Source organism: Lutjanus erythropterus, chromosome 9, assembly GCF_056507025.1.
Source record: "Lutjanus erythropterus isolate fLutEry1 chromosome 9, fLutEry1.hap2, whole genome shotgun sequence".
NCBI classification, from domain to species: Eukaryota; Metazoa; Chordata; class Actinopteri; order Lutjaniformes; family Lutjanidae; genus Lutjanus; species Lutjanus erythropterus.
The window spans coordinates 19,060,004-19,075,344 of record NC_139325.1 but is presented as its reverse complement, the minus strand read 5'-3'; the positions used below and the strand labels follow the sequence as shown (position 1 = coordinate 19,075,344).

At 39.0% G+C, this 15,341-nt stretch overlaps 1 protein-coding gene across 1 annotated transcript; it reads left to right on the top strand.

Moving 5' to 3' along the window:
• Positions 1-503: 503 nt before the first annotated feature.
• Positions 504-10,736, top strand: serinc2l (serine incorporator 2, like). The gene is made up of 10 exons (XM_084726374.1): positions 504-639; positions 2,895-3,056; positions 3,209-3,396; positions 3,504-3,583; positions 3,756-3,893; positions 4,000-4,169; positions 4,861-4,951; positions 6,241-6,391; positions 6,482-6,691; positions 8,942-10,736. The coding sequence occupies exons 1-10, from the start codon at positions 601-603 to the stop codon at positions 9,078-9,080; spliced, it is 1,368 nt and encodes a 455-aa protein (XP_084582500.1). The 5' UTR covers positions 504-600; the 3' UTR covers positions 9,081-10,736.
• Positions 10,737-15,341: the final 4,605 nt, after the last annotated feature.

The window sequence follows — 15,341 nt, the reverse complement described above, 5'->3', positions numbered from 1 at the left end:
ACTTTCCACAGAATTAACTGAGTATTTAGCACTGAAATATTCCTTGTTCCAGGTTAGATATTAAAGGAGCTATTAATAACTCATTCACTGTGGGCTCCCTGCTGTGCAGGTGCTCAACCAACAGCAGGGGCTTTGAAGAGGCTTCTGTCCGCACCTGACAGCCTCTCTCCTTCCATTCGTGTAGTTTTAAATGACAGACTCGGATGCTGAGTGAGAGGACAGATGGTAGCTTTCAAAGTCCCCACACTTACTGTCTCCTTATCCACTGTGCTCTGCAGACACAACTAGACTACTTTGGATTGGTGGAAAGTTTAACCCATTAACCACACAAAGATGCTCAGTCATTCCTAAAAATGCAACATAATTTAAACTAAAATTAAAACTATTTTCCTTTTCATTCTGCTGGACTAACATCTCAGATTATTACATTTTAGGTGTTTTATTTTGAAAGCTTGTCAGTCAAGCTTTACGCGAAGACCTTTATTTTGAAAAGCAGCCGAGCAACTTCCGACTGTCAGTGTTTGTGTCTTCTGATAGTATTGTACAGGAAAACGAAAGGCCACGGTACTCTACCATTAATTTCAGCATTTTCGTGTCAACATGGGGGCTTGTCTGGCCTTGTGCTCTTTAGCCAGCTGTGTAAGTATCTGACTTCAATACGAATATTATCTTTGATACTGACGGAAGGCTTTAACTAGCTTAGATAGTTCACTGTCGTCGTCCTATAGCTAGTTGAACTCAACTAAGGTAAGCTAACGATCTGTTATGTTAAGCCCTATCTACGTGTTAGTCAACCTAAAATGCTTTTACAGTAGCTAAGTAACGTTAGTAAATTCACGTCAGTACATGTTAGCTAGTCTAACTGTAACGTTACTAGGTATACCGCTAATGTTGGAAATTTAAAGGAAGTTAGCTTAGCAAGGTAGGGCAAATTGTGACTGAGGAAGTGTCACAACAGGCCATCTGCATTAACGTTAGTCTCTTTTAACCCTGCTGGGCTAGATAAGTAATGAAACCGAGTTATTGGCTCAGCAATACACATTTACATGCTATGGCTGATTATCTTCTGGGACAACTGCTCTTGGTTTGGCCGATACCACCGTAGCCTTAACGTAGACCGTTTACATAGGCCAGCTAAGTTGTAAGTACCTTTAACAATATGAAATTAAGCAGTCTGTTTGCATCTTTTTGTGGACTACCTGTGAACATAGTGTTAAAACCAGGGGGGGGCAGGTAGGCCCTAGATCAGTTGTTCCCAACCTTTTTTCCTTGGAGCCCATCCTACTTGTATCTGTGAAAAGCTGAGCCCCCCTAAACTCACATACATGAACACATACAGCAAAAAAATAAGTGATTCATTCCAATTATAGTTGTTTCCATTTTTTAAGAACATTTACCTTTGGTGGACGTTTCTTTTCTAGTATAGGTTTAGCAGTTTTTCTTTTAAGAATCCAACAGAGTAGGTTTATACACACTCGTAATGATTCACTATCACAGGGCTGTGGCCTAAGTAGCCTACTATTTTTGATTGTGGACAAAAAAGGTATCTCTTTAAATCTTTGTTAATGCAAACATTTGTTCAAATTGTGATTTTAGTTAACATGTTCAAACCAAATTTTAGCAGCCTCAGAGCAGACAAAGCCTTGGGGACCCCCTGTAATTTCCCAGGTTGGGAAGCAATGCCTTACAGTACTTGACAAATTAGGATAAGCGGGGATTTGCCTGTGTTATTTTGAATTTAGTATCTCAGTCAGATAAGTGGGAGATGCTTATCCACTTGAATGCACTATCATGATTAATAATTTACCAGCCAAGTGTGTAATGGAAACCTATTTATGACTGGCATTCTGCCAAAGCCATTACCTACATTCATTTGGAGGTGCACTGATAAGTTGTTAAACATTTAATCGATCAAAAGTACAGTGCGGCTTCTTGTGTTGTTCTATGTAGCACCATAGTCCTGGTGGAACATGGTTTAGTTTCACTTTGTACTAACTAGGTGTATATGTTTGAATAAAGACGGGCTACAGAAAGAAAATTAGTTGCCAGCTGTTTTGACAACCGGTCAATAATTTCAGTAATTTTTCACGCCAAAATCTGTCATTTACAAAAGGAAATGATCAGTCTTAAGGTTTTGGACTGTAGGCTTGGCAAAAGGATATCACTTATAATTACCCTGATTAATTATTTATAGATGATGTCTAATTTGGTTATTAATTAGGTTGTAAACACTGTATAAATAATTAATAAGCTGTTACAACACTTTAGATAAAAGGGGGAACAACAGTTACCTGCTGCTTGTCAAGTAGTGAGCCCACATTTATCTGTACTGTCAAGACTCAGCTGTCATTGCAGAGCTGCATATTATATTATATTATATTATATTATATTATACTTTCAGCATATTTTAAGTCTAAAACTTTAATTTGGCAAATTTACATATCAATAGTAGCACGCAGTAATTTGATTTGCCAAACAGTGAACCTAGATTGATGTATGAAAACTGTTAGAACTTGTTTGTAATATTTATTAATGATTTATAAAGTGTTTACAACTTAATTAATAACTTAATTAAAAACCAGTCATAAAAATTTTTAACACGGTAGTCCTATTGTAAAGTGGTACTGACAAAAAAAGCAATTTGAAGATGTCACTTTGGACTCTGGAAGATCATGATGAGCATTTTTCACAATTTCACTGACTAAACATTTGATTCATTGGTAAGATAAGGGTTATAATAATAATAAGCAGATTAATTGATAATGAAAGTAATCATTAGTTGTGGTCCTTTTCATTTGAATGTTGTCTGATTTGAAAAAACTAGTCCTGCCCAAACCTTTAACTCTGTCTTGTTTTTCCTCCCACTCCTGTCTCATCCTCTCCGTCACTCACAGGCCTCCTGTCTGTGTGGCTCAGCACCATGCCTTCTGTGTGGCTGCTGTCCCTCCTCCAATAACTCCACCATCACACGGCTGGTTTTCTCATTTTTTCTGCTGATGGGGACCATGGTGTCTGTCATCATGATCCTTCCTGGAATGGAGGCTCAGCTCCGTAAAGTGAGATTCACCTTAAATCTATTACGTTTCAGTGGTCAGAGAGAATCCTCTGTCACTTAGCTTAAAATATTATTACATATTCTCTCTTATAATTGCGTTCTAGATAAGTTTAGTTACAGTTTTGTTTTCTCTGGCCTGCTGCGGTTTCGTAGATCCCAGGATTTTGCCAAGGAGGAACTACTATACCTGGCATGGAAAACCAGGTCAACTGTGACATCATTGTGGGCTACAAGTCTGTGTACCGGATGTGTTTCGCCATGACGTGCTTCTTCTTCCTGTTCTGTGGCATCATGATTGGTGTCCGTAGCAGCAAAGACCCACGTGCAGCTGTTCAGAATGGGTGAGTGCTCTTATATGGAATCAGTGTGTTCAGTGATGGAGGCGTTTTGTTCATGTGTGTCTCTGCCTGTTGCATTGATGGTGGGTTTGTAACTGTTTATTTTACAGGTTCTGGTTCTTTAAGTTTCTGATCCTGATTGGGATTACAGTGGGAGCTTTCTTTATCCCTGACGGAACATTTCATACTGGTACTAACACGCTCTGTTGAATTACAATAATCAGTAATATACTGTATCCTTTTCTTGAGCAGACACTGACTTTGTTATCTATCAGTGACTCAGTCAAAGAAGAAATATGAATTCCTGATCAGCAGTTTTGAGAAAGTGTATCAGCTTTGTCTGTTTCCTTTCCACTTCACAGTGTGGTTTTACTTCGGTGTAGTGGGATCCTTCATCTTCATTCTAATCCAACTTATTCTTCTCATCGACTTTGCCCACTCCTGGAACAAGGTGTGGGTAGACAATGCTGAAAATGGTGACAACAAATGCTGGTTTGCAGGTACAGCATTGACTTGAATAGAGTCATTTGTTTAGTCATTGACTTACAAAGCACATTATTATGCTTGTGGCTTTAAGACATTAATATTATTGTATGTAATTTCCAGGCCTGCTGTCTTTCACCGTCCTCCACTATGCACTGGCTATCACTGCTGTGGTGCTTTTCTACATTTACTACACCCAGCCTAATGACTGCACAGAGCACAAGGTCTTCATCAGCCTCAACCTCATCTTCTGTGTCATTGTCTCCGTTGTCTCCATCCTACCCAAGATACAGGTACAGTGTGGACCAAGGCCATGTCCAAATTTCCTGTTTTCCTGTTTGGTCTTCCTTCCTTACTAAGTCAACATCTTCTAAAAACAAATGCACCCCACAAACTGTTGAAAAGGCTTTCAAAAGAATGCCAGTTTTGCTTTGTGGTATGAGCAAGGAAAGCAAAGGTCTTCTTAAAGGTTGAGTACTATGCAGCACGTAAGAAGCAAAGATTCTGTCATCTCAGAGTCTCCTTATCAGGTGTATAAGACAATATTTATCCATTTATGTTTTGTGACACCGTATCGGTTCTTAAAAGGAGGTTCTACTGGTACATAGTCATCTTGTTGTTCCCTCCTCGTCTGCAATGGTATAATATTTTTTTGAATAGCAGTCAAAGTATGCAAAACATTTGGATAGAAACGTAGCTAATTTGTATTTTGTTTATTTTGTAACATGCCTTGATGATACAGTGGCACTGTTGTTTTGGTGTAGACAGTGTTGATAGTGACATTGGAGAAAACAACCGCAAAACATTAACGTTGATGGAGTCCTGTTAAAAAGGGAAAAACATTGTCAGATTCGTCTTTATGTGGACTTGGCTTTACTTCCGTCCTTTGAATTAAACATTCAGTGCTTAAACAGCAGAACTGCCATTCCAATCAGTGAAATATAATATATGGAATTCATTGTATGTCTGTGCTGTTTGTCATAGGAAGCCCAGCCACACTCTGGTTTGCTCCAGGCTTCCCTCATCTCCCTCTACACCATGTACGTCACCTGGTCTGCAATGACCAACAATCCAAGTGAGTCTCCTGTTGTGTCAGCCACAGTGTGGCTCTTCTCTGTAGCTTTTGGCTGCATGCTCAGTTGTGATTATACTCACTTTTTTCTTTCAATATATGTATTTGCTGGTAATCTGCTACAGCATTTTGATCGTACTGGTAAGTTTTCCATGATCTGCTATAGAAACAAAGAGTTGAATAGAATTATAGAATTATCTCTTTTGCATTTCACTGATGTTGGAATACTGCCCCCTTTCTGTGTTTGCTAGATATCAGAGGCAGTAGCTCCTTATTTTATACTGCAAAGTGATAAATTAAAACAATTACTTTGCATTAAACCAGCAACATACTGTACAATAGCGCAGATTAACTTTCATTTACATTAAAAACACTTTATTTGAGGGGGTATGCATAACACATTAAACTGTCAGAAATGTCATGATACCTGCTGTGAATATGAATGAGTCTTTATGAATGTTTATGACAGTTTTCATTAAGTGTCATTCAGTCAGTTATGTGGGTTTTTTTGTGTGGTTTTTTTTTTTATGCGAAGTTGGCATTGTTTGTGAGAGGTCTTTGTTATGACAACTTGACATTAACCAAGATAAACATAAGCTGCCAATGTCTTTCTTGTGGCAACTTGACATTATCAAACTTCTTTAGCTTTGTGTTTTAATATTACATCAACCTGGCATATGTGATTGGTTTTGCCACTGACTGTCAAGTGTGTCATTAACCTCAAATGAAGTGGTACATTTTGTACTTGTCACAAAGATGTCATTAAGTTGTATTACACGGTAAAATGGTTTTGTTACGGTGTCATGAATAATTTCCTGGACTTCAAATTAAGTGGTACCATTTGGACTTTTCATAAAGATGACATTAGGTGCCTACTTGAGTAACTGTCCCTCAGCTCAGTCTGTAAGCTAAATCACCTTGGTACTGTACCCTTCATGAAAGTGGTCTTATAATATTTAATGACATCCTTATGAAGTCCAAATGGTACCATTTTATTTGCGATCAAAGCAAACATTCATTCAAGTTAATAATGCCAGTGTCAATCATGTCAAGTTGTCACAACAAAGACATCTCAATCTCAATGACAACAGTAAGACATTCATATAGACTCCTTCTTGTTCATGACAGGCATTGTGACAAGCTTATGACAGTCTTATGCACATTCCTTTAAATAAAGTTACCAAAAAAAATGATTGTGTAAACAGACTTGCTGTGTAGTGATGTATTCCTCATAACCTATTACACTGTACTGAAAACTGTAATGTTGTGTGTGCGTCTGATTGATGTCTTAGACCGACAGTGTAACCCCAGTCTGTTGAGTCTGGTGGCAAATGTCAGCACTACTCCCTCCCCTGGTGACAGCACCCCAGGAACAGTGCAGTGGTGGGACGCTCAGGGCATCGTCGGTCTGATTATTTTCCTCTTCTGCACTCTGTATGCCAGGTAGGTTCAGCAGTGCCAAAACCTTCAGAAATCACATTTTATGTTTGTATTACTTCCATTTTGGTAAAACTCTCACTGTCCCTTCCCTAGTATCCGTTCATCCAGTAACACTCAGGTAAACAAGCTGATGCAGACAGAGGAGGGTGGAGGGTCAGGTGGAGAGGGTGTGGTGGGAGAGGATGGCATACGCAGGGCTGTGGACAACGAGGAGGAGGGAGTCACATACAACTACTCCTTTTTCCACTTCCACCTCTGTCTGGCCTCCCTGTACATCATGATGACTCTCACCAACTGGTACCAGTAAGTGGATTTGATTACTATTTTTTTTCCTGTGAAAATATTAAGTTTATTGTTATTGTTGTCAGTCTGGGAAATTTTATTACCCAGACTGACAACAACATTGAAGAATTTACACTTAAGAGGGGTGTACTATGACACAGGTTCAAAATAGCCAGACTGTCTTTGTGTTAGCTGTCTGGGCAAAACCTAAAACCCCAGTCAGAAACACTATCATGTCGATCATTATCAACTTTTCAACTTTTAACCCAGGTTTTCATCAGCAGGCTGTGTGCGCATCCCCATAAAAGGGGACATTTGATGTGTCATTTAACTCTTATTCCATACAAAATGGACCAATCTTGTGTGCAAAAAGGAGGGCTATGAAAAATATAAAAAGATATAAATGGAAAAAGCAACACTGTTGCTGCAAATATAGCAAGAGAGGAATGCAGGCAGAAAAATGACCAATCTTCTCAGTGAACTCTCAGTACCTGCTGTTTTTTCTAACTGACAATGTAGAGCTCTTTAACTTGATACAATATATTTAAGCATTACATTCAAGAATTGTCTTTAGGTTTGATACTGTCCCATGTATCCCATTGGATACATCAAAATCACTTCAGTTATTAGCCAAATCAAAGTGAAATTAATTTTATTGATTAAATATTATCCATGATAAATACCAATAGACTAATACATTTTTTTAGTTTTAGAGTGGATGATCTGCTGTATAGAATTTGAAGTGTTAATATTAACTGAAGCAAATGGGGACAGAAACGATTTCCTCCATCATTAACTCAGTGTATAGTATGTAGGTTCACATGGCAACACAATGCATACAGTTTTTGCTGTTGTAAATGTATTACACGGTTTTGTTCTGTAACATTACAATATTATACACTTCAGCAAGTTTGCATATATAATGCCTTCCCTCAGGTGAGAATCGATATCATCAGGAAAAGAACTTGTTGACGGGTGGCGCTGTTTGCAGCCTCATCAATCTGAAGCTCTGGGCTCAATATTTCAAAACTTTTAACCAAGTTCTGCCTTGTAGTTTTTGTCCTGTTTTTTCAAAGATTTTTTTTAGATAGGATGTCCTTCTGATCCAGATACCACAAGATCAGGATCACAGAATCTAGATTTGCAGTCTTTTGATGGCAGCACTGCATCTGTTGATCGGAGCAACATTTTATTAAAGCAGATATGTGAAAATGTTGGGAAGAAGATTAGTACACAATACATAGGCCAGAATAGCAGAATTTGCTGGGGCTGGATATTATCTTTATCTATAGTTTAACTATCATTGTATTTATGAATAATTGTGAAGTACTATTATTACTGTTACTACTGATTTATCAAAAGACTAGAGTTTTCATTGACTGTCCCGTTTGTCAATGTGGTTGCTGTGGTCACACCTTCCATCACAGTGAGAAACCTAGCATTGTTCAGCAATATTATGAAGTACAACACAGGTGAGAATTCTTTCTGGGGGTTTACACAGAATTAGTTCAGGCATTCAAAGTACCTTTTCAACATTAAATATGTGCCATGTGTCCTGCATCTCTCTACATCTACTTTGAATCCATGCTGAATCCACCCTTCCAGTGCAATCAGGATTATCCTGATTTTTAGCATCAAAACTTTGTTATCTGCACCTGCAGTTCTGAAATGCCCAAAAACATTTGATCTGGATTCTGGGTAGGACTGGATTACTAAATCCTTATCCCAGTTCTGTAGGATCAGGATCACATATCCTGGTTTTGAAATTCACAATTTTGAGATTTAATCTTATCTGGGTAATTCTGATCTAGGTGAGAATTAGACCATAAACCCCAGAGAGTTTAGGTAAGTTACCATGGTGATCTAGCCAGGTTAATCGAGAACCACCTTCATGACATTGAAAACTCTGGCTTTAGATTCAACATACCTCACTAACCCATTAAAGTTGCTTTGTAATACACCCCTCTGGTTGATACTCGTGAGATGGCTACATGTTTTGAGCATTTCAGTAGTTGTTGCACATGCATTGTAGGTCTGCGTAATGGCCACCAGAGGGCACACAACTTCACCTTAAAGTTCTTTCAAAACAGTCCAAGTGTCAGTTTCTAAAATCAAACCTATTTAGACAAGCCCATCCACAAAGTGCTTTTCCTAGTCATTCATGAGCCATATGTGGGAAAAAAAAACATTTGAGTGTAATTTTCTTTCAGTACATGTGTTATGTTGAGTTGTTTTACTAAACTGTACCTTTCCCTGTGTGTCCTCCCTCAGACCGGACACCACCTACCAGGCCATGCAGAGCAGCATGCCAGCTGTTTGGGTGAAGATGAGCTCCAGCTGGCTGGGCTTGGGGCTCTACCTCTGGACCCTCATCGCCCCTCTCCTCTTCCCTGACAGGGACTTCAGCTGAGCATGCTCCGTCTAAGCTGGATGTTTTGTTTTCTTGCCTAAAGTATTAGGCAGCGTGAAGGATGCTATAAGGGAAATATGATGGTTACTGGGAAGGAAATACATTTTATTTCTTTGTATTACTTTTTCAATTAATTGCCTCTGCTGTTATTGTGTTTCTGTTGTTTACTCCCCTCAGTATGATTATTTAGTCTGATAATCACTGCAGATATTTGAATGTGTAAGTGGATTTTTTTAGCTACCCTGGGGGATGATGGTTTTGACCACAAGAAGTTCTTTTCTTTGCCAATGAACCACCTTAATAGGCAACTCCCTACCTTCCTGTGCTATAACCGTATGAGCTCCGTTATCTTTTTGCTATATTTTAGTTACACAAAGACTCAGCAACAAGGCACTTTATCAATACCTCAGACATTTCCGTTACAGATTCCCCTTTAAAAGCCTGTGATGTCAGGCTTCTCTCTGATTGGCCAGGTCTGGAATCCCCCTGATTAGCTGGACTGTTTTGGTGCTGCAAGCGACGAGGAGATCCCTTCTTAGGAGCCCCAGAGTGAGGTGAGTGTGAGAGTTAGATAAGACTAACATGACACACCCTACAGATCATAACAGGGCTTCCCTTGCGCTGCTGGGCTGTATGCAAATCCATGTACTTACACCTTGTGCCAGAGAGTCCAAACAGACCCCCGGTGTAATCTCAGCTCTTCCTCGTTTAGATAGATACTTTATTCCTCCCCTGGGGGAAATTCAACCTATGGTAATTTATCTCTGGTGCTATGCGTCTCCATGTCTGACTGTGTTTGGCCTTGTACAGCCACGGGGCAACAATCTGTACCTGAATAGCAGTCTGGTCTGTTTGCAGCAGGGAGACATGTATTGATCCATAGCAGTCAGCATCACGCCATGTGCAGCGGTACGGTTCAGGAGGTGGGTGCCACACTACCTGTGCTCTCACAAATGCCATTATTTCCAGAATGTTCCAGAGCGTGTTATTGATATTGATTAAGGAAAAAAGGGAATTTTAATTGTTGCGGTGTATAAAATAATAATAATGCATTTCAGTGCTGAAATATTGCTGTTAAATGGTATTGACTTTCATAGTATGTTGATGGTTGTCATGGTGGTACAGTAATTATATGCATTATATAGTAGTTACCTCAATTTCAATATGAATGGAATGAGTTAAAATAAGACCAGAATATTTTGTATTTGTGGAAAAAAAAATGTTTTTGGTACAATCCTGAAAATGTTCTCCTTAGTCTATGTTATGTTCTGTTCAAACATTTCACTGCCCACACATATGAATCACACTCTGGCTGCACATGAATATTGCGAATGGAGTTTTTCAAAGTGTTGTGAGAAATTGAAATCCTTTTTTATATACTAATTTTATTTATCGAACATGTCAAATGTGTTGGAGATTGTTTATGCAGAATTGCCATTGTTACATCATAACATGTAATAATTCAAAACACTATTAAGTGCCTTTTTGTAGTCCCGCATTTCAAAACAGATTTATCACTAATTCTGACGTGTGCTTTTTATGCCCGGCCTTACATTGTGCTCGTTGCATGCCATCAGGCATAGGTCTATAACAGGAATTAACATTGTATTTAATGTATAAACACTGTTTTTAATAAAGATGGATATCTGTCACTCACTCTTTGTCTTTATGGCGTCTCAGGAGAAGCTTTTTACAGTTGTGTCACATGAAAAATGCAACAGACATGAATGGAGTGCTGTGTTTCCTCTGTTATTTTAATACAGTTGTGGTGCTTTGGGAAATAATTCTAGTTTTGTCTCATCTGTTGATGTTTGGGTCAAGACAAGCATCTGGATTTTTAGTTTAGTTGCATAGTTACTTTAGTTACTTAAGATAAGACTTTATGTGGGACATGTGGCGTGTCTAAATACAGGAAACTGGAAAGGAGAAAGTTGATTGAGGTTCCAAATGGGGTGGGACTTTGGAAGTGTCAACAGAAAAAAAATGTAATATCTTAACATTCAGGCTGATTCAGGTGCCTCATGGATGTTATTGCTCGCCCAAAGCTTCTCTTTATCTGTATCTCTCCAGAGTGCAGGTAGTGTGATAGTACTTTTTAAGTTTCTGCATGTAACCCTGTACATTAAGGTCATGGGGTACCAGAGGGAGGGGTTAGTAGACACATCACAGCACGTCCTGTACTCTGGCTGAAGCATTATGTGTAGAAAACACCCTTCAAAATAAACAAACCATAAGCTTGACATATTGCATCAGTGCACACACTTTACATCTGATACTCTGCCATCATGCCCCCTGCTGTGTTTCCCTGTTTGCAGCTTAAACTCTCACACCATTTCTCAGCAGTTGTGTGACTGGGGACACATTCACATTGACCTTTTGCTGAGTGTTTTCCCTGCCACTTACCTTTCTGTGACAGACACCCAAAGTGAAATCGAAAGCACATCACTCTGTGTATTCAGTAAAAAATAACTGTAACAGATTTCACCCTTTTTCCCTAACTGTAATGTAAATTGAAGCAGTAAACGTGTCTGACCTGTCCCCCTGTACTGGTGCAGAGACAGAGCAGTGTGTGCCAGTGCTCGCAGCCTCTGCTGTGTTATTTCCTTCTCGCCTGGCTGGCAGACGGGGCCTGTTGGTTTTGGCTGCTACAGTCACTCAATCCAGTTGGCACTGTCTGCGACTGTTCAGGACATACTACCTCCTGTCGACTTCCACCCTCCCACAACACCACCCCTCGCTCAGCCTATCCATGACAATCCTGAGTTGATGGATTGTGTCACAGTTGTGACAATGAATTCCCGTTTCCTTCACATGCAGTGGCAGAAACAAAGACTTCCCCCAACACTATGGGGAGGATGGCAGCACATACAAAAAAAACAGACCGGTAGCAAAAGTAGCTGTTTAATAACAGTATGCAGTGGTAAAAATGCAGATTGACGCGGCAGAAGTTCAAATTGTACCAAAAGTGAGGGAGGATATAAAGTGCAAATACATGTTCATGTGCAACATCATACCTATCAGTGTGTGTAAGCAATGCCATATTTAGCACGTCAATAATAAATATATAAATATAAGATTAAAAAATTGAAATTACGATGATTCAAAACAATAAATTACTGCTGCAGCTATGACAGTAGATCCAGAATGAGGTAATAGGTCTTCAGAAAATTGTAATGATGTAATTAGCTGGTATGTGGTTCTTCAACAAGCTTTCATGGAAATGTACAAAGACTAGAGCAAAAAAATGGAATGAAAAAATGTTTTGCATCAGTACAAACACTCCTTACAGCTCCCCTCTACTCAAAAATGTTTTTTTTTCTGAAAAATGTCTGACCTTGACTCTTCTGATTTGTATCTGTGCAAAAATCTGTCACTCTTGTGGTGTTTTGATATTCCTCTTCTGAAGGGAGAGATGCAGGGCTCAACAATAAGGATTGACTGCTTGCCCACAGCAATTAAAATGCCATGTCTCATAAATAGGGAGATTTTTTTATTTAAATTTTCTTAGCTTATTATCAAATTAAACTGAAGCTTTTTGGATTTCAGTCTGACAAAATGAGACATAATCACCCTGGACTTTGAAAAACTGTGATGGATATTTTTCATTATTTTATGACATTTTCTTGATTTTGCAGCCCCTGATTAAACATGAAAATTAACTTTAGTTTTTGTTATTATATAATAAAAGCTAATTTGTTGTGTGTACAGGGGCAAGTGAAAATTTATTGCGGGAAAAGTAAATTTCTTACCCGTTGGGCAAGTGGTTCAGTTACAAGTCAACAAGCCAACAAACAACATAAACAAATACATCTGATACATCTGCTAGTCGCTGATTTTGATGCAATGACTCTTCATCTGAGTCTGGGTCTCTAAGGGCGGTTTTACAGCAACCCTGTTTAGTCCGGTTGAACCAAATCCTGGAGCATTTACCCTCTTTGTGTGTTTGGTTTGGGTTGGTGTGAGCACCAGCTGTGGTGCAGACCAAACAACTGCTCACTGGTCCACCTTGAAGGGGTGGTCTTGGACCACTGTCAAGTGAACTGTGTAGTGGTTAATATTTGGTGTGAACACCATTCAAACCAATCACAGAAGAGTATAATTTAATGTTTTATTTCAGTGGTTAAAAATGTTTTCTGTGTCTGTTTTAGTGACTGGTGAACTACTAGCACATTTGCTATCAAAACATCAATGGGCAGGGTGCAAACCTGAACACACCAACTCGTCTGACATCTTCTCTCCGTGTTGCCTTCATTTCCGTCAAAGTAACTGTTGTTCAACATTAATTAGCTCTAACCCAAATAAGATCTGCTCATTTTCAGTTGCCATTGTTTGAAGTACTCAAATCTCAACACAATGGCATGGAAACCCCACCATCAGCTTTTGGCGGTGTGATTGTGTAGTGATGCAGGCATACCAGTGCACAATTCATGCTCAGAACAGTGTAGTTCACTTGCATAGGCCGTGGTGTAGGGTTGCTGTACAACTATAAATCAGCCATTGCCAGCCAGATCCAGAATTTTCTCGATGAGGGAGAGAGTCCCAGCCTCTCTTCAGTTTTTTTTTTTTATGTGGGTAAACCATGTTAAATATAAATCATAGCAGATTATAATATGTCTGGAGGGGAACTGTTTCAGTGCTGAAATTGATGTATAAACTCTCAGTGTTCCTGCAGTGCACTTGTCATGAAGCTGGAACACTACACATTGCATCAGTGTTTTGCAGAGGGGAAGTCCTGTCTTGTCTCTTTGTGTAGCAGTGCACTGCACATTGCATCTGACACATGGCTTCACTTCATGGGTCAGGCGCACAGAGGAGGGTAGAGGGGGTTGAGTCTTGTGTGCAATCGTCGTCATTAAATACGCAGATGTCGTAAACTCGCCTCCAAATTGATATTTGTGATGTCACTCGTCTAACAGGAAGAGACAGGCAGCATCTCCTCCAAAACTGTGTTCTGCTGTTTTGATCTTAATGTCTTAACTTTTATTGTTCCAACAAGCTTTAACATAATCTAGTCTTTTCTCTTTAAAGAACCGCCCTCGCCCCTGTAAAGTTATCTTTTATTTTTTCATTTCTTTCTCTGTGATTGAAGTGTTTATGTTTAAAGCACCAGATTGAGTTTCATGAGACTAAAGAACTCTTTGGACTACAGTCTTCCTTTAGCCCCATCTCAAATTTAACAGCCTCTGAACACAGCCAACGGCATCTGAGAACAAATTAGCTAAGTGTCATAAATCGCACTTTTATTTCCCCTGTTATCGTCAGGTGTATAAATGTGAAGTCGGATTTTCTCCCAGGATAGATTTAAGACACTCTCCATCTTTGGCCACTGGCTCCAGTGTCATAAATCCCACCTTCATTTCCTCTGTTATCATCAGATGCAATTTGTCGCTGTAAAAAGAGATCAGAGGCTGTAATGTGCTGATTATGAACCACTTAGTGCAGCTCTGCAGCCATGCTTGGTTAGGCATCCTGGGATTTTTAATTGCAGATTGACTGAAGCAATGGTTATCACTTGCAGTGTTATCCCTGACCTTAATCTTCACTTCCCTTTTCCCACATTAGTTTGGAAATGTCAGCGTTTAGCTGCATTTGGTATTCACTTGTCAAGAATAAGGTCATTCTCTACACTGAAACACATACTATAAATCAGGCCCATTACATTACTTTTTTAGAAAGCCCAGGTTAAAAAAAAAGGTGCCACTTTACTATACAGCTACCCATATAAATGATATATAGATATTTTGTAATTAGGTTATTAATGAGGTTGTAAACATTTTATAGATCATTAATTAAAAAAACTTTCAAGCAAGTTATAACACAGTTTTCATACATTGGTGTTTGTTTTACTATTTGGCAAGATCCATTTACTGCTTACAACTAATAAATCTAATGAGTTACTACCATTTACAACAGGAAAAACGAGCCTTATTGTTAAGTGTAAAACAGTGCATGCTGAAAATGTCAAAGTACACAGTGCTGCCAATTCTGGTAATTTGATATGCCAGATAAACATTTTTGACTATAGAGATATGCTCACAGTGGTTAAGTGCTAGCAACCTTTTAACAAATATGTGATGAAGCTGACAGGTATAAATCCAGCTGATGGAGAAAACAAAGTAAGCTATGAGATCTGAGGCTTAACAGAACAGAAAAATGTGGGCTCACTATTTGGCAAGCAACAGGTCACTGTTGGTCTTTTATCTAACGCACTGTAATAGCTTATTAATGATTTATTAAGTGTTTACAACCTAAATAATAACC

Bases quoted from the DNA above. Each gene is read 5' to 3' on its own strand.
- serinc2l (XM_084726374.1), top strand. From the start codon at position 601: ATGGGGGCTTGTCTGGCCTTGTGCTCTTTAGCCAGCTGT. The intron at 3,397-3,503 runs GTGAGTGCTCTT...TTTATTTTACAG, and splicing joins CGTGCAGCTGTTCAGAATGG to GTTCTGGTTCTTTAAGTTTC. The intron at 4,170-4,860 runs GTACAGTGTGGA...TGTTTGTCATAG, and splicing joins CCATCCTACCCAAGATACAG to GAAGCCCAGCCACACTCTGG.